Here is a 20159-nt window from a genome sequence, read left to right on the forward strand (position 1 = left end):
TGCACTTTTGTTAATTGTCTAAAGCTGACTGATTCCATAACAACTGGGGGTGGTATATAGTATTAGAAAGAGTTCAAAACAATATAACAAAAATGAGCAATAAATGTCAGAAAGACAATAAAATGTACATCCCAAATATAAAACATTCCCATTAAAGGGCTGCCAAGGCCTGGGGGAAACAGTTGGTTTTTAGAGTCTATGTAAACAAGGGCCAAATAGGTGCCATACCAATGACTGGGAGAAAGCTGCTCCAGACTGCAGGCACAGTCAGAGAAGATCCATCATTTAACTGATAGGACCCAAAGCATGCCAACTACATCCCATTATACATGATCGGCAGAAATTACCCAGGCAACAGGCCATAAAACACTCCAGCAATTTACCACTTCTAGAAACCTGTTGTGAAAAGTAAACACAATTTAAAGATTTCATCACACAGACTGCAACAACTATACTTGGACTGAAAACCTGGGCCCATCAAGACTGGTTTGATGAAAACCACAAAACCATTTCAGCAGCCCTCCAGGTCAAGAACTAGGCAGACTGGCAGAATGATCCATCATCTGTCTCAAGGAAAGACAAGTTTAAGTACCCACAGTCCAAAGCACACACAGCACTGCAAGTAAGGCTGGCAACACAGGAAAGCAGAGAAGGTGGAACATTGTGCAGGTGTGCATACCACCACAGAGTCCTTCAATGCTATAAAGTCAGCTTTATGATTTTTCTAAATCTGGATGCTCCCCTTACTCTCATTGAATGGGTCGAACCTGACCGAAGACCAGGAAAGACTGAAAAAAACACTGAGCTGAACACTTTTCCAATTTACTCAATAGGCTGTCCACAGTTGACCATGATGGTTTCACACATACAACTTACTTCTGTGCGTGAGCAAATGGAACTTTACATGCTCACCTATCACTTGTGCAGCCTGGTTCCAAATGGGCTGCGAGCCGATAGCAGGCTGGGGACCAGGGCTTGGGGACCCCTTCTATACTGGCATGAAATTGGCCATCTCCACTGTCAGTTCCTACCCTGTCTATATTGCCTCTGTTTCCAGTTACTGCCAATCACCTGATTTTCCTCCAAAATGATAAATGACAAAGCCTGCAGATTTTATATGCATCTTGAGTTTACCATTGGACCATATCAAAATAAAACATATATACTGTAATACATTTCTAATGCTGATCCAATCAAAGATAATTTTGGTTTATTTCACTCAGGGGCTGGAGCTGAGATGAAGGCAACAACATAGAGACAGGGCAGAAAAATAATGGTACTGTCAGAGCATAATTGTGTTGTGTAGAAAAGCTCATTACTTGGCTTTTTACTAGTTACTATTTAATAGGATCCTTAATAGAAACTAAATATACATAACCATCTGGCCCAGTTCATTACATTATCATATTTCTAGAGATTTGCTTAAATGTTAAATAATGTTTCCATTTTCTATGACATCCTTACATTAACTATATCCACATGTTAAAATAAATAAAACAGTCTGCATTAAGGATGAGAAGTCCTTTCTCTGGTGGGATACAGATAATATTTTTCCATCTTTCAAAATTAAAAATGCCCCAAAAATTAGGTCAAGAGACTCCATGGTACAAAGTATTGATTACAATCCATACCCATCTGTACTACAGTACCTGTAATGTCTAGTGTCTCTAATGGGCCGGTCACTACTCAGTTTGTCACTCTCCAACTGATTGAAAGCATGTTGACGATAAGGGTCTTCTCCCGCCTTCAGCAGCTTTGAGGATACATAGGCCTTTTCATCAAATCCTCTTAAGCCATTTTTCTCAGCTTGTGGTGGCTTGGATGTCTGGAGAAAGAGACAGAGTTAAAAGTTAGTCCTATAAAGGAGAAGCCTTTTAGGATACAAGTAAAGTGATGCTCTATTGAGAGCCAGAAAAAGATTTACAAAGTAATATGTGCAAAGTTTTATTTTGGGGATAAAATGAAGCACAGAAATTTATTTTGCCAACCCAATCACTGGCTGATCGATTATGCTCATGCAGAAGAAATGAAGACTATGCTTGCTTCTATTCTTGTCAAAACTTTTGTATACTTATATTCTTTTATTTTAGTAGGCCTCCTTTTTTGTGTTCCTTTGAATCAGTTCTGAAATCTGATGGCTGCCTGGACAAGTCCCTGCAGTTTTCTTGGTAAGGTTTTGGGAGGTGGTTTGCCATTGCCTGCTTCCTGGGGCTGAGAGAAGCAAGTGGCTCAAGGTCACCTAGCTAGCTTTGTGCCTAAGGCAGGACTAGAACTTACAGTCTCTCAGTTTCTAGACCATTGCCTTAATTCCTACAACCAAATCGGTTTTCAGTGGGCTGAACTTCACAGTAATACATTTAAAATATTGCGGACTTCAGTTTAGGGCAGGGCTTTTCAACCAGTGGTACGGGTACCACCTGTGGTACATTGGCACCTGGCAGGTGGTACGCGACCATCGTAGAAAAGTGGTAGAAGGGGAAGGGAATGAGTTGAACCAGTGGCAGCACCGCACAAGCCTGAGCGAGAGATGGCTGGAGCTGCAGGGCTGTCAGGGCTCAGCAGAAGCACCAGGATCAGTGCCATTTTCCAGCTGATCGGTGCTTCTTTGGGGCTGTCAGGGCTCAGTGAAAGTGCCAGGATCAGCGCCAGGCTCCAGCTGGAGCTCGGCACTGATCCTGGTGCTTCTGCTGAGCCCAGAAGAAGCACCAATCAGCTGGAATGTTGCAGCATCTCCAGGGTCTTGTGATTTAGATTCAAATGCTTGGCAATTGATTCATATTTATGATGGTCACAGTGTCCCAGGGTCATGTGAGGTGACCAAAACCTGCGGCAACCACCCAGCAGATGGGGGGGGGGAATAAAAACCAAATTCCCCACCCCCGATGCCAATCCTCAACATAAATGCTCACAACAATGAAAACCTTGGACAGGAGGAAGAGCGCCGGCAGGCAGGCAGGCAGGTGTCTTGCACGGCTGTGGCTTGGGGGGCACTTTTTTCAGTGCCATTATAACTTTGAATAGTCACTAAGTGAACTGTTGTAAGTCAAAGACTACATGTACTTCATCACTTTTTTCCTTTTTTTTTCGTCATCAAGTTTTTGACACCTTGCTAGGCAACTGGTGGTACTCGGATGTTGCCGTATCCTAAAAGTGGTACAATGGGTGAAAAGGTTGAAAAGCCTTTGTTTAGGGTATACACCTATATTTTGAATGATACACACAACTTATATCTCTGGACACTTTTAGCAACAATATGGAATTCGTATGTCTTTTCCTACCCAGAAGGTTGTTTTTTTCAGTTTTCTGGTCCAATCAGTGGCCTTTATGGTTCCCATCCAAATACTATCCTACTTAATGTTTTTTTAAAAAGTCATGGTCAGCTAGGTGCTGCCACATAGATGGCCTTTTTCTTCCTAAATTCCTAACCAACATCAACTTCAGCTAAGAATGAATTCTAAGAAATATGGCCCATTACATCTGAGGAGCATTAAATTGGTAAAGGTTAATGTAGAATCACTTATCTGGTCAACTACTTTGACCTGAAAGGATAATTGTCAAAAGTCTACTAAATCTGTTCAAAGAAAAGGAAATGTTTGCTTCACAATTTACAGTCCCACGGATATATGATGCAGTATGCATTTCTCCTCCTTCATCACTGCTTCATTATCATCCTTCTGTCAGTACAATAACTACTTTCATCTCCTGTATGCTGAAATGAACCTCATTGTTAGGATAAGATGGTTAGATGCAATATAGGGATGTACAGATTTACTGAGAGACACTAGAACATATTAATGATGAGTAACGTTTGTTAAAATGGTTGAAGATAGTAATTGTTGACCTTGTTGTCAATATCTATCCAGAACTTATTCATAGAGTGAAAATAGATTTAAGAAAAGTTTCCTAATGAATAGCCAGGGAAAATGCATCCTATGGTGATTCAACAAACCGTATAGAAAATCCATATCTTTTCTTCTGGCTTTATTGCAGTCTTCCTTTTTATTTTAAAACACTTAAAATAAGCTGATTTCTGAATGACTGTTGCCCAATTGACTTTAGTGTAGGTCCTGTCAACTATACATGAGAATGCAAAATGAAAACTGGTGTAAATAGTGTGCACAGCTTTCATCCTTTTTAATGCAGTGGAAATATAAGTAGTATAAGTTAACAATGGTAATTGGGACAGGGAACTCTGTTACTAAGTGATACAGCCACAAAATGCAATGTCATGTGACCACACCAACCAATGATTGTAATTCCAGAAGTTCCAGTTGCAGTCATTAGACAAATCCTGTGTGTGGTTGGTAAGCATGACATCACATGATCACCATTTGCTCTCTCCTGGCAACTTCCCCATTGACTTTTCTTGTTGGAAGCTGTGAAGGTCGCCAGTGGTGATCACATGACCATGGGATGCTGAGGCCATCTTAATTGCAAACCAGTTGCCAAGCACCTGAATCACCATCACATGACCATGGGGATATTATGACAGTCACAAGTTCAACTACCAGCTGTAAGTCTCCTCGTTCAGCAGTGTTGTAACTTTGAACAGATGCTGATTGAATGGTTGTTAGCTAAAGACCACTTGGAAAGAAAACTACACTTTTGTGAAGAAGACTGTATAAACCATTTTCTGAAAACTATTACTAGCAGCAAATTGATTAAAAATAAGTTATCAGAAAAGGTTAGAATTTCAAGTAGAAAAACAGCTGATAAATGAAAAATATCTAAGATGATACCGATTTAAGATGGATGAACTTATATAGAATTACATTTGAGAAATACCCTAGAATTGAACTGTTTACTTTTGACATTTCAGCCTTTTCTTCTTTTCAAATGTCTGAAACAATTATCGTCAGTTTTAAGAAAAGGTATTGGACAAGTTGACAAACATATCAATGCCTGTATACGGTTTTATCTGCAAACATTTGCTGGCCTTCCTTCCTGATCTTTGGAAATACCAGAGGCAAAATAATTAAATATTTATTTATTTTTTGTAGAAAGGATTTTCCTTTCACAGCTGATAAAGGCTGTCAATGTAGCCCCCCACACACATACACAAAATCTTTATACAAGCACTCTCAATAGTTTTGTACTTTTAAAGTGTGGGTCTCAAAGAAAAATGCATGGGAGGGAGGTTAGGAAAACCATCTGACAATGGCAGTTTGATTGACTCCCACATGCATGGCAATATATTCAAATCTGCCATGGAATATATTTGTTTCTGCAGATGGTATGAAGCCTAATAATCTTCATTATTCTTATGGTTGAGTGATTCTAGAAGATGTGATGAGTGACTAGTGAAGAAAAGGCCCAAGAATTGTTCAAGTATTGTTGTATCAAAATAATAATGAAGACAAGAATATTGCCTTAGCGTTGTGTGACTGTCAAGTTTAAGCAGCTGCTCCAAACTGAAAATATTTCTCCTAAGCAAGCTTCTCACAAAATCTTCTTTAATGAGATTTATCGAAATGAGAGGGACAGAATTATGATGAGAATTTCAGTTTAAAATTAATTGATCTTCCGATAACAACCAGCCTTAGAACTGGCAATGAAAATATTGAAATGGTATATAACTTCTGCCTTTCAGAATCAACCATCAAACATAAAGGAACAAGCAGTTAAGAAATACACCACAGGCCAGCATTTGGTAAAGCAGCCATTAAAAACTTGGAAAAGAAATTCAAATGCTGTGATGTGTCTAGACCTGCAAAGATCAGAATCATGCAAGCCATGATATTCTTGATAACCCTCTGTTGAAGTGAAAATTGAGCAGGATAGGAAGAGTATTTGAACTTTGGTGTTGGAAAAGTCTCCTCAGAATATCATGGACACCCAAGAAAACAAACTGATGCGTCACCAAACAAAATGATCCAGAGTTCTTACTTAAGGCACAAATAACTAGGCTCAAATTATCTTACTTCAATCACATTATGTGAAGATTCAGCTCTTTAGAAAAGGCTCTAATGTTAGAAAAGGTGGAAGGTAAGAGAAAAAGAAGATGACTAGCATCAAGATGGATGACGTCAGTTACAGTGGTGATGAGTGCACCATTGGGAGACCTGGTAAAGCAGGTTAGTGACAGATTGTCATAGAAAAAAAATCTAAGTGATCACTAGGAGTTGAAAATGACTTGATGGCACCTAAACAATCAATGTTTATATAGAGACTTTCATAGCAAATTTCCTGTGGTCATAGTTCTTTTGACTGAAAACAGAGGAGTCTGGAGATGGCTTTTTACAAGCTATTTCCTGGATTTTTCTCAGTTATTTATTTTATATATCAAAAATCTTAATTGCCCATCTCCCTGGTACAGTTAGCATTACAGTGATGATAGAAAAGGCTTTAAGTCATTAATTTTCTGGTTTTTGTTCATAGTGGTATGCACAGGCCAGTTTAGTGTGTAGTGGTTAAGGCATCAGTCTAGCAACTGGGAGATTCTGAGTTCTAGTTAGTTTTAGGCACAAAGCTACCTGGGCCAGTCATTCTCTCTCAGCCCCAGGAAGGAGGCAATGACAAATCACTCCTGAAAAAACTTCCCAAGAAAAGGGCAGGGGCTTGTCCAGACAGTCTCTGAGAATCAGATACAATTGAACAGAACAGGAAAAAAATGTGATTGTAGAGCATTATCCAATTGTATTCATACAGAAATGCTATCAAGTAAATTAAGAGGGCTTAATAGAAATTTGAAGCAAAAATATCCTAATTCATTTGTTGTATCTGATTCTCATTGGCTCTCCAATATCTGAAAATATTCCATTCCAAAGCATTGGGAGATGTTTTAGCATTTTTATCTGACAGAGTATGCTTTTTACTACTTTTGTTTTTTATCTGATCTCCAAGAAAAAAAAGTCATCTCAGCTTTCTCCTTGATTTTGACTCTATGAACTGTGGTTCCAGGACAAACACGGCTATCAATTTGTTCTCTTAGCTGTTAGCCTGCTTTTCTCCTGTTTCATTTATTATATTTTAGTTCAGGTCTTACTTCAAGGCATGTCTGGCATTGATAAGGGCTGTAGCTCCAACACAACCAAGAGGAACAAGTTGTGGAGGCTGGAATAATTCAGTTTCTAAAAGAATATCTTCTCATAAAAAGGTCCTGAGTGGCTAATTTCCCTGGAAAAGGCACCATGCTCAGGAAAACATAATAGCAATAGCAATAGTGCTTAGACCAGGGGTCTTCAAATGTGGCCCTTTTATGACTTGTGGGCTTCAGCTCCCAGAATTCCTCAGCCAGCGTGCTGGGAGTTGAATTCCACAAGTCATAAAAGGGCCAGGTTTGAAGAGCCCTGGCTTAGACTTATATACTACTTCACAGTGCTTTACAGCCCTCTCTAAGTGGTTTACAGCAGGGTTTCCCAACCTTGGCAATGTTTAGACGGCTGGACTTCATCTCCCAGAATTCCCCAGCCAGCATGGCTGGCTGGGGAATTCTGGGAGTTGAAGTCCAGTTGTCTTAACATTGCCAAGGTTGGGAAACTCTGGTTTACAGAGTCAGCATATTGCCCCAACATTCTAGATCAGGGGTGTCAAACTGCCAGCCTGAGGGCCGGATGCGTCATAGCGAAACCGCGCCCACCCCATTGCTGGCAGGGGAAAAAAAGTCATGATACATCATGGTATGTCACGTGATGTTGTGAGTTTGACACCCCTGATCTAGATAGATCCTCATTTTACCAACCCTGGAAGGATGGAAGGCTGAATTAACCTTGAACCGGTCAGAATCAAAACTCTGGCAGTCAGCAGAATTAGCTTGCAATACTGCATTCTAACCATTGCAACACCACGGGTCATACAAGATGGCCATCCAATACTAGTTATGAATCTGCAATTATTTCAGCTGACTGAACTCTTCTGTGATCTTTCTGTTTGCCCTGTCTTGTGTCCCAGAAATATTGCTTAGTCAGAAGTTCTTTCACTGTCTGCTCATGCTTCTGGAATGCAAATTAAAACCTGCCTTTTAACGATTGCCTTCAATAGCTTCTTCACTTTCCACTGTCTTCCATCAATTTATTTTGAGCAATACAGCGATCTAAAGATACTATGGCACAGACATTATTAATTGACCACAGCAGGAAGAAGCATTAGGCTTTGAACTCATTCAAATACAATGCTAAACCCATTGTTTCATACTGTATATATGCAAACCTTCTCCCTTCTCTTCTATTCCTGTCCCATTAGGTCCTTTGCTAACAAGAGTTGGTTTCTGTATCTACTGGAAATGCATTTAGTTTTAATTGTAGTTTATTCAGACAAGCCAGATTCATAACACACAGTTTGCTCTGACCTTATTCAGGAAAATAATGGAAAAAACAGCCATAGTTATTCTAGTTGGTTGCAAACAAAAGCAAATGGAACCAAGTATTTATCCTTCAGTAAAAGAAACCCAAGACACCATCATATAATGTTAAACCATAGGTTAATTGGTAAACGAGGCATGAACACCTACTCTTGGTCTGTTCATAGTTCTAAATTGTTTCAAACCCAGTTTCCAGCTGGAAAATAAGACCCCACTCAACAGACAAACAGCTCTGGGAAGTGTAGAATTGATGGGCTTTTTTATTTTTATTATTTTTTTATTTTAATTACATTTATATCCCGCCCTTCTCCGAAGACTCAGGGCGGCTTACAAGCTTAGCAGTAGCCTTCATTCTATGTATATGCTGCTTATTAGGGCTTTCACACACACACACCCCAAGCGGCATTATTACAAAGTCAGCTTAATTGCCCCCAACAATCTGGGTCCTCATTTTACCTACCTCAGAAGGATGGAAGGCTGAGTCAACCTTGAGCCTGGTGGGATGCGAACCTGCACTAATTGCAGGCAGCTGGTATTACTTAAGGAGGCATCAGCCCACTGCTCCACCAAGGCTTTTTCTTCTTGGTGCTGCCAAGTATGATGAGCAGTGTATTTTGAGGACACTCTTTATTAGCATCTGCATAGTTCCTTCATCACCTATAATTTCTATTTCCTTCCTGTTATCTCCCCTTCCTCCTTCCTGTTCCATTCCACACATGTGGGTTTCACAACCAAAGAAACGTTTTTCTGGGTACTCTGTCTCTGATTTCATAGAATGTTTGTAACAGAACACTCAGTATAGGATCTTGGACAATGAAATGAACATTGACATTTAAAATTAACATTAATGTAATTAACGTAAAAGCCTAGACTTATGCATGTGTCATCTCTTGTGCAGGAACTGCTCTGGCTTCCAGTCTGCTTCCATGTACAGTTCAAGATGCTGGTTGTTTCCTTTATTGGGGCTAAGCTGTAAAAAGGATGACTTCAACCCTATTTCATCCACCTAGCCCACTAGAAAGGAAAGGCAGGGCATGTCATGAGTATCATTGATCAGATATATGCATCTGGTGGGATCATGAAAAAGTGCCTTTTCAATGATGGTCCCTTCTTTATGGAACATCATTCCCCCTAAGACATCATTGGCCCTCACCCTATTGCTCTTTGAAAAGGATCTAAAAACGTGATTTTGTCTGAGGACGATGAATGGAGATGGTGCCTATCAAGTGGTTGATGTGATTGGTTGCTACCATGCAGAGTGGGGCGGTTTTTCTTACTTACTTTTCTTATATGGTGGATTTTTTGAATGTTGTAAGTCCCCCAGAGTCACCTATGTGTGAGTTGGGTGACTATATAAATTTGTTTGATAAATAAATAAATTTGGGCAGCTTCCTGATAGGGCAGATAATCCCCAAACTGAATATAATATTTACATGAGAGTTGGAGGGGGGTCCTTCATTGACTGCTAGCAGCCCATTGAGATAGGACAGGTAACTTAATGTTCCTTGACTTTGTAAAACATCAGAGAAAAGAAGAGTATTGCTGCTAGGAGAAGGTAGGTTATGGGCCAGGATATGAAGTTGTCTTCTACACAACTGACAGCTAGAATGAAAGACCTGCCTAGTATATATAACATTCTGTACTAATCTCTTTTAAATGTGGAAGTGACAGACAGGAAAGAATCAGTTTACCATTCTCAAGCTTTTTCTGTGATTCTGCCTCCAGAATCTTAGAGTTTATCATTATTTTCAAAGATCAATATTTATAATTTCATTTGTGATTTCTGAGTCCCAAACTAGATATGATAGGGAAGATCTATAATTGGATCTCCTGTCATTTTTTAAAAATTTAAAAGCACCAGCAGGACAAGGATGCAATTGACACTGAAGATGCTCTAGAAAATGGGATGTGCCAGTTGAACACTTCCTCTACAGTACAGTCCTAATCACAATCTCCATGTATTCATAATTTGCTAGGTACTATTTAGGACCTGCAAGGGACGCGGTGGCTCAGTGGGTTAGGACGCTGAGCTTCTCGATCAGAAGGTCGGCAGTTTGGTGGGTCAAATCCCGAGTGCCGCGTAACAGAGTGAGCGCCTGTTACTCGTCCCAGCTTCTGCCAACCTAGCAATTCGAAAGCACGTAAAAATGCAAGTAGAAAAATAGGGACCACTACGGTGGGAAGGTAACAGTGTTCCATGCGCCTTTGGCATCTAGTCATGCCGGCCACATGACCACGGAGACGTCCTCGGACAAGCGCTGGCTCTTCGGCTTTGAAACAGAGATGAGCACCGGCCCTAGAGTTGGAAACAACTAGCACGCATGTGTGGGGGAATCTTTACCTTTACCTTTTATTTAGGACCTGCTTTCTGTTCCTTTCCTCTACCCAGATGGGCAAATCTCAGCTTGTTGTGTGATTTTGATAAAGTTCCCTCCTTAATAAGACTGTTTTAATATCTTTTTAAAAGTGTCAGGAGATTCAGTCATGGATTTTCCTTCTCAAATATAGCTTATCTTTCCAATAAAAGAATACAAATAGAATACAAAAAATTGTTGGAACAATCATGGAATTGTTAAGCAATTTGCGCCATTAATTGATACACAAACTGTATAACATTACTGCATAATGGAGAGGAGGGATGGTTAGCATAATTGTCAGTCAGCTACCTAGTCATAATTTGTCTGCTAATGGCTTGCTATTTTATAACAGACAGCTTCAGCTTCAGCTTCAGAAACTATAGCTTCTAAAAACTTGGCTCAACTTTATGTGTGAACTCATCTCCCAAGACATGTAACTAATTTAAAGTCTGTTACAATGCTTATCCACATTAGATTGTCATTTCACAGCAAATTTGCAACAAAATAATCATCCTTATATTTTAGACTTAACATCATTTTAAATGTTTAATAAAACATTCTGCTATTCCCACAGTTTGGGAGGGAGGAACACATCTGCAATTCACTAAGTTGGGATGACTATCTAGTGGTCAGCTGGAGTTTTGCAGTCCAAATATGATAACCTTGGCTCTGCATTGTTATTATCATTTAGTAGCATAACATTTGGCATGGATAAGGTTTTTGATTGTTTCAGGTTTTTGGTAAGTTGAGATAGATAATTGAATATGGGACAGGGTTGTAAGGAAACATAACTTGCTTACCTAAACACTTCACTTTGCATACTGTATATGAAGCATAACTAAGAGCCTTTAATAATACCCTTACAGGTTAAACCCTTAAATTAAACACTTCACTTTGCATACTGTATATGAAGCATAACTAAGAGCCTTTAATAATACCCTTACAGGTTAAACCCTTAAATTAAACCAATGGGAATACCAATACTTCAAATGAAACCAAATTTGTTCCAAATTAGTAATTCTAGGAAAACCAGTTACATAAAATGGGTTTGAACCAATCTCTCCTTTACATACTACCTAACCAAATTATAGTCAGTTGGAATCTGATGTCATCTAGAATTCCAGATTCTTAAATCAGTGAGAAATTAGCTCAGCTATAATGCGCAGGTCCTACGGGAGTGAATGCTGTCACATAATAACATGCAGTGTGAAGCCTGATCTGCAGGATCAATCCCCCAGTGGCTTCTTGTGAGCCTCCACTATGCAGAAAATCTGAGGCTTTCAAAATGGCCACAGCAACAAGAAGACCAAAGCTACAGGATCCTGGCTTTGCCTGCCTTGTTAAAGTCTCTATACACACAGCTGAAGCAGCAATGCTTCTAGTTAAAACCGACCTAGCCCACAACCTGTGAAATGCACTCTCCAAGGTGCTGATTATTGTTTGATTTGCCAAGAAACAGGTCTTGCTTGCTACTGTGTGTGTGTGTGTGTGTTCAAATCTCAGAAAGGTGTGGCTGACTGATGAGAGCAAAAAAGCTTGAAAGAGCTGTATCAGTCTCCCTTTAATTCTTTGTTGGCAAAATCCAAATCTGGTACAAAAATATTGTCACAGTTGCGATTGCCGCCTGTGGATGAGCCTAGTTTGGGAGCTGATACAGGTAAAAAGAAGAAATAAAGACCCATATTTGGGTCGACACAGGGTGTTCCAAAAACACTTAAGATGTGTGTGTGTGTGTGTGTGTGTGTGTGTGTGTGTGTGTGTGTGTGTTTATTGCTACAATGTCCTGAGACCAAAAAGAAACAATACAAATGGGATATTTGGGGGGCAACCTCTGAAGTGAGATGGCCTGAAGATCATTTGACACTGAGTCTGCTTCAGAATTGTAAGTGCTTGATTCCAGAGACATGACATGAATGTTATTTAATAAAATGTATGTATCTGGTGACAATTATGAGGGTGGGAACATTGAAAGGCGTCCCTAAAAAAAGAATCTGGGAGGCAGCTGGACTCTTGTCAACAGAGAAGTCTAAATCTCTCTCTGACTGGCCATGCACAAAGGAGTTAACACATCCAAAAGAATGAAAAATCACATTACAGTGATTCTGGGATTACATCTGAGCTTATCTAAACTGCAATCTTATATTTAACCTGGTGGTTAAAGAGCCTGCATCCAATTTGATTTAAAGGTACAAGTGCTTTCATTAGAGCAAAACTGTTGACCTTGCACCAACAGTGGGAATCCAACTTAAATCTTAGCTTCAACTGCAGTGGATCACTGCTTTGACCCTGAGAGTGTCAGATTGCTTTATGAAGCATATAAGGACAATTGCCCTAAGCTTATCACCAAGCTTGTCAAGTTTGCTTCTTTTTCGACCCTTCTCAATCAAAGTACTCCGTGGTGCTGCTACCTATGGACCTATTGAGATAGATCTGGCATCAGATTTCATAAGCTTTTGATATTCAGCTTATTGGGACTCAACACAACAATTTCATTATCTGTGCTTATCTGTGCTTATCAATATTCTTTCTGCTAGATAACTAAGAAAGCCCAGCTTCTTTTTTCTTTTCTTTTTTTTTAATTGGTCCCCAAATACTGTTTTTCACATTTAGCTAGTTTTCTCTCCCTATCATACAACATTTTAAAATAAAATTTTCCTTCTGAATAAAACTGGAGGAGTTGTCAGCATGTATTGTGAATTTGCCTCCCAATGAATTCTATCAGCGTACATGCAGGACATTAGTTCCTCAGTGATTTATGACTTTCTTAAATACAGAAGCATTTTCAAATAAAAAATATAGCAAAGGGAAGGAGATATTATCTTTACATCAGCACAATAAGTCTAAAAAAACCCTCATGGTTTATCATCTTGCTGCCCAAGGCAACAACAGTCTTGACACTACAGTGATGACAAATACACTTAGCAGAGTCCACAACTGTGAAACCAAAAGAGGTACACGTTGAGAGGCAGCATCTGTGCAAGGTAAGAATATACAAAAAAAAGAAACACATTTAACAGGAGTCTGAAGGTTAATGCTTGGGAATCAGTTGAGTAGTTCCTTAGCCTCTACAAGTGCACAACCCATTAATGTCTTTTCATTGTGGTTTCTCCTAGCTACAGAAAGGAAGTTCCATAGAAGATTAATAACATGCTAACATCCTCTTGTGATTTGTATTTCTGAATTCTGGATCAAAGACTGCTTTCTGTTTACATTTTTCCAGCATCCCATTTTCTTCCCACCCACCCATCCCATTTGTTACTGTTCTCTAAAGAACATCTCTAAACAACGAAATAAGGAGAAAGCATATCATTCAAGAACCATTGCTTTGACTCAGATCAGACAATGAGCAGATTTTTTTTCAAAAGGAAAGAAAGATGAGAAAATACATATTTATGTATTTACCTGGAAAAATAGCAGTAGCATCTTTGGCTACTGGAGTAAATTATTTTCTTGAATTTATATTTGCTTTAAATATAAATACATGATAATGATATAAAGAAAATTGAAGAGAAAGGATTTTTTTATGGCTGTTGGGGGTCTGGGGACCAGGAATGGGGTGCCTTTAGCCTAAACGCAGACTCTCATTAATCCATATGAAAGTGCAAGCAAGCAAACAAAAGTCAGACTGCCAAGTTTTGAAATGTGAGATGCAATTGAGTCTTGGAATATTTGCTTACCACAATTTTCACACGCATCAATATTTTTTCTACACAATTATAGAATTTCAGCTTTTCAGTGTAATACTGGTATCCACTTTGTAACAGTTGGTACCTGTTTGGAAGCTATAACATGGGATAACTTGTGAATATATAAATGATAATGATAATGCAAATGTTTCGCTGTATATGCTTCTCTCAACTCCCCTCTTTTTTTAAAAAAAGAAAAGTTATGTGAAATAACTTTCTTTCTCTTTCTTTGTCTCAGTTTCAGAAATGCTTCATAAGTGAATCTTATTTTTTTTATTTGCATGGTATATGAATGTTCTTTCAAAACCATGTCAAACTGATTTAGATGGCTGACCTGATATATATATCCCTAAAACTTTATTTATGAAATAAATCAAACTCAGTATTTGTATTCTGTGAGTGACTCTCTTGATCCATTTGTCTTGCACATGTATCTTACCATAGGAAGCCACTTATAATAATAGGTAGCTCTTTACCACTGTTTCGGCAAAGATTTGAAAATGTTAAGTGATCATTCTAATCACTAATTAATGGGTAGCTTTGAGAATAAAAGCCTACAGTGTGAAATGAAGTATGAGAAAATACAAAGGTGAAAAGAACTGGGATAAGCCATGGTTTTAACCCTTACCTTCCCTTTGTGATGCAAATAGGGTTATAAGCATACTAATATTAGGGATTTTTTTTAAACAAAAGTGTTCTCTGGAAAGCAAAGCTTTAACTGAGTCTAAACACATAATGAATCAAATTAATTCATTGTAGCTGCCTTTCTCTTTTGTTACGGCTAGCAGGCATGATATTCCACAAAAGAAAAATGATGTTTCCTCCTAGACCATAAACATTTCACAATACAATATGTGAGGCTTAGCACATAGCAAATATTTATGGCTATGGGACAATTAGAGGAAATATATGAAAACCAATTTTGTACATCCTAAGTTTCTTATTACTTTCATTCCACAAAATCTTTTATCTTTGCAGCTCCAGAACAAAGTAGAAACTGCCTGCTAGTGCAAAGGGATAAGACTCAGAAGAAGAGTGGGGAGCAGAGAATGCATAAAGATTGATCATTTCTTTTGAAACATGTATTCATCATTATTATTATTGACGCAGAGCAACTGCTGTTATGATTGGACTTATCTATTCAGACAATTTATTGATTGAAACATCTAAGGTGCTTTAATATTTCACTTTTTGTTAATTAGGAACATTTTGATTTAGGCATGTCTCCCCTCCACAGTTAAGCTGCTTTCTTACAGAATAACAGAATAACACAGTTGGAAGGGACCTTGGAGATCTTCTAGTCCAACCCTCTGCTCAGGCAGGAAACCTTATACCATGAGAAGAGTGCCTGCATCCATCCAAGATTTATCACCTCTAAAACCTTCTGTGAAAATAGAAGTATAATATCTTCTCAGCCTTCTCCCAATTTACATTCTGCATGAGTAGCTAAGTGCCCAGGATGTGAGCATCCTGGTTTGGGTGGGTATTTCTGCAGTATTTGATACTGGTTACCACAATATTCTTCTGTCTGGATTCACTCCTTTGGATTTGGGGAGCACATTGGTTCTGATACTTCCATTGCAGCAGATGGCATGGATGGCTTTCTTTCCATTATATATTCTGCAACTTCTGCATGAAGCTATTGGAAGATGTTATTCACACCTTTGGACTATGGTTCCTTCATTATACTTTCACCTTTGTCTTTCTTCTTTGAACCTACTTGTTCAGAAAAATTATGGGGCTTCTGAAACTATTGTATTGGTATATATGAGGGCAATCAAGTTGAAAGATGTAGGTTGTATTTGGAAAGTTACTTAAACTGGATAGTAGAAGAAGTTTTACATTTTTACATTCCTGCTAAAGATCAGGCATGCAGCTTGAAAGTGCTTTTGTAGATGTTGGAAAAACTCAGCTGATCACAATAGCCAGGAATCATTTTTATCAGCTCAGCTATTTCATAGCAACCTTATTTGGAACCCTATTCAGCATATGTATGATAAAACCCTTCAAATTAAATTTAAACTAGTTCAGATGGTGCAAAGTAAGGGTATCCAGATGCTGGTGGAAGAAAATAATTCTGGACCAATTGTGCACTTATGCAATCAGATGTTGACATACTTCAAAGCCTAATTCAAAGTGGTGTTATGAATGCTAAATCCTAAACAGTTGATATAAATATTTATCTTCAGGTACATGATCATGCTTGTTCACAGCTGAATTTTGAGGTGGATTTACTTTTCCTATGACCTTATAGAAGCTGCTAGGTCCACAATAGCTGGATTTATGTATTACCATATATACTTGTGTTGAAGCCAAGAATTCTAGATGGTAAAATACACCCAAACAATTGGGTTCAGCTTATCCATTGATGACCTTATCCACAAGTAGGTATATATTTTTAAAGAACATATCCCATATATACTTAAGTATAAGCCCATCCATGGCTAAACAGATCCTCAAATTTTAATCAAAATATCATGAAAAATGGGTCAGTTTATACATGGGTAATGCATTTTCATGGTGGTTTGATTAAAAATTTGAGGGTCGGTTTATCCAGATATGGGTTTATACGCATGTATATACAGTCTGCTGTGTCATAATGTTTTCTTCTTTGGATTAACAAGATGTATGGATCAGTCCCTGCAGTTTGTAAGCTTTTGCACACCAAAACAACTACACAGAAGGATAGTTTTCCCCCATGGCATCATTCTGCTAAACAACTAATTCCCACAATACTGCCAAACTACCTACTAGGGCAGTATTACTACAGTATTCTCCTTCTCATCTTTTCCATTACTTATTCCTTATCTTCTTATGACTACAGCTTTGTTGCTTGTATCTTACAATTTATATTGTTTTATTTAGTATCCTAGTATGATTTGCATTGATTGCTTATTTAGTACCCTATAACCATCACTGAGTATTGTATCTTATGATTTATGATGAATGTTTTTTATGATTATAATCATGATTTATCACGTGTTGCTTGTATGTACACTGAGAGCTTATGCACTGGAGACAAATTCCTTGTGTGTCTGATCACACTTGGCCAATAAAGAATTCTATTCTATTCTATTTATGGAAAAGATGCTAGGTCTGAGTTCCTTGAGATTCATATGAATTTTTTTATCAGTCTCCATTGCTTCTCCAAAAATTAATTAGATAAAATGGAAAGTTAGGTATGATCATATTAATTATATTCAACTAATTAAATTACATTTACATGCAAATTACACTGCAGTATTTTTTTATTTTATTTATTTATTTTAATTCCATTTATATCCCGCCCTTCTCCGAAGACTCAGGGCGGCTTACAAGCTTAGCAGTAGCCTTCATTCTATGTATATGCCTGCTTATTAGGGCTTTCACACACACCCCAAGTGGCATTATTACAAAGTCAGCTTATTGCCCCCAACAATCTGGGTCCTCATTTTACCTACCTCAAAAGGATGGAAGGCTGAGTCAACCTTGAGCCTGGTGGGATGCGAACCTGCACTAATTGCAGGCAGCTGGTGTTACTTAAGGAGGCATTAGCCCACTGCTCCACTAAGGCTCCAGTAAACTTATGTTTTTTCATGCCCCATTTAAATCTCCGGCCTGACCCCATCTACCAGTATTTTTGTGGGTGGGGAATAATTCCTGACAAGCTACACAATGCACAATTCAGCCTGAAAAAGTTATGCAGTTCTGATTTATGGTTTAGCATAATTACGGCATTCAGCAAACTATAGTTAAATAAATCATGGCTTAGCAGAATGCATGAATCCAGCCAGGTTCATTAAATAAAGTTTGTAACTCTTTCTTTTAGAATTGTTTTTGACTAATGTGCTAAATTGCTTATAGGCTTATATGCCAAAATATGTTTTCTCCTCTTACATTATTTACAAACGGATGTCTTTTAATTTATTATGCTAGTAACATATTTCACTTTGAGAGGGGGTGCTCTAAAAAAGCAACTATAAACTTACATACAAAAAAAACACATTTAAAATGCCATTGATTGGTTCTTTTGTACACAACCAAATAGATTAAGTGCTTCTTTGGAGTGTTTGTCAGACCACAGTAAAGAGATCTTTTTTTAAAAAAAAAGTCCTTCAAAATCTATTAATGAAAATCATTGTAAAACACCAAGGGTTTTCTTAATCCTTTGTTTTAAGATTTCTTGATAACCATTTCCAATGTAAATTGGGCTACTGAAGAATAAATATTCTAGAAATCAAGTGCAAACTTACATCTAGAGTTTAATAAAGCTAAAAAAAAATAGAAAAGTATTCACAACAGTCTTTCAAAAGTAAGACTAGGGTTGCTTTAGCAAGTATACTGGGAGCTACAAATGAAATGTATTTGATGTGCCCAAAGAAAAGATTTTGGGTGGAACAAAAAAAAATCACCACTTCTGCTTATATTTCTCCCTATAGAATTAGCATGTATAGATACACACACAAATACTAATTTTGCCAAGCGTTTTCTTTGTCCAAAAGAATAGTGTTTGCTTTATTCAATTACTTCAGACTACGTGCCCTGCCAAAAGAAATAGAAGATGTTACCATGGAAACCAACAAAAAAAATCAGCCAGCTGTTACAACTGATGTAGCCTTTCTATCCTGACCGCCCAATTTTTTTTAGTGACCAGTTATACAAGAAAAGAAATGCTAAAGGATGCTTAGAGACTACTGGGGAAAATTTTAAAAAAATCTTTGAATCCAATATGGGGAAATATTTGTATCCTGTTCTGTGAAGATGCCCATTTTTCTCTGGTCTTCTGCATTCTCTCACACTCTCACATTCACAACACATACAACAAACCTATAATTTGCAAACACGTTCCTTGTTGCAAAACATTGCTTCATACACCTTCCCTTTCTCACCCACAAGTTCCAATCACTATTGACAAACACCATTTTTTATTCCAAAATGCTGATCTAGCCATTTGTTCCGATCCACCATTTTCCCATTTTAGGATCAATAGAACTCCACCTTATTCTGCCATATTCTGTGCCTAAACATGCTGACTGGACAAGCCCTGTCCTTTCTCTTTTCATTAACTATTCTTCCCTGCTGCTGAGGCCTGATTACCCTGGAGATCTTCTGAATGGCAGGTTTTCTTTCCTATCTCGCTTACATTAATCACCATTAAAAATGACACCTCAGCCAGCTTCTGCATTGCAACTGAAGCGGGGTTTAAACACAGCCCATTGGGCAAATACAAAGAAATGAATTAACAGCATATAATATCTCTCTGAAAATCGATATCTAAAGAGCGCTGTTTGAGAGAAAGAATGTAAGAAGAATTGTAGCCCAGAGAGTTTTCTATAATGCCACATGAAAATTGGCTGGTGTTTGTGAGTGTGTTATTGAGGATTAAATGTTCACTTAGAAGTCAACCTCAATCTCATCATTAGGAGGAAGAAATGGCTGTTAAATGCTAGGATGATTGGAAATGTGCTATTAACATTTCTGGCACAAATAATAAGTGGCAACAATAGACACAAGTACTGTAAGAGAGAAAAGATTAGCATGAAAACAACCTTAAATAACTTCATTCAGCAAGGGTATCAGTTGATGGAGCAGTCCTGTAATACCTTTTCATTAAAGTCTCCCTGAATTCACAGGTTTTTATTTTTTAAAAAAGCATGTTTTGTTTTATTTGTTTGTTGGTTTGGTACAGTGGTTAAGGCATCAAGGTAGAAACCAGGAGACTGTGAGTTGTAGTCCTGCCTTAGGCCCAAAGTTAGCTGAGTGAGTTTGGATCAGTTACTTTCTCTCAGCTCGAGGCAAGGGCAAATCACTTCTGAAAAGCCTTGCCAAGAAAACTGC

General features: G+C 38.1%; 1 protein-coding gene across 1 annotated transcript in view; it reads right to left on the reverse strand.

Annotated features, from left to right (window-relative positions):
- Nucleotides 1-20159, reverse strand: part of GALNT16 (polypeptide N-acetylgalactosaminyltransferase 16) — a 199989-nt gene that overhangs the window by 114821 nt on the left and 65009 nt on the right. The window contains exon 2 of the mRNA XM_083348504.1: nucleotides 1650-1825. Within this exon, the coding sequence (XP_083204630.1) occupies nucleotides 1650-1825 (176 nt within the window). The remainder of the gene's footprint in view (nucleotides 1-1649; nucleotides 1826-20159) is intronic.

This window comes from Vipera ursinii, assembly GCF_947247035.1.
Source record: "Vipera ursinii genome assembly, chromosome: 1".
Taxonomy (NCBI): domain Eukaryota; kingdom Metazoa; phylum Chordata; class Lepidosauria; order Squamata; family Viperidae; genus Vipera; species Vipera ursinii.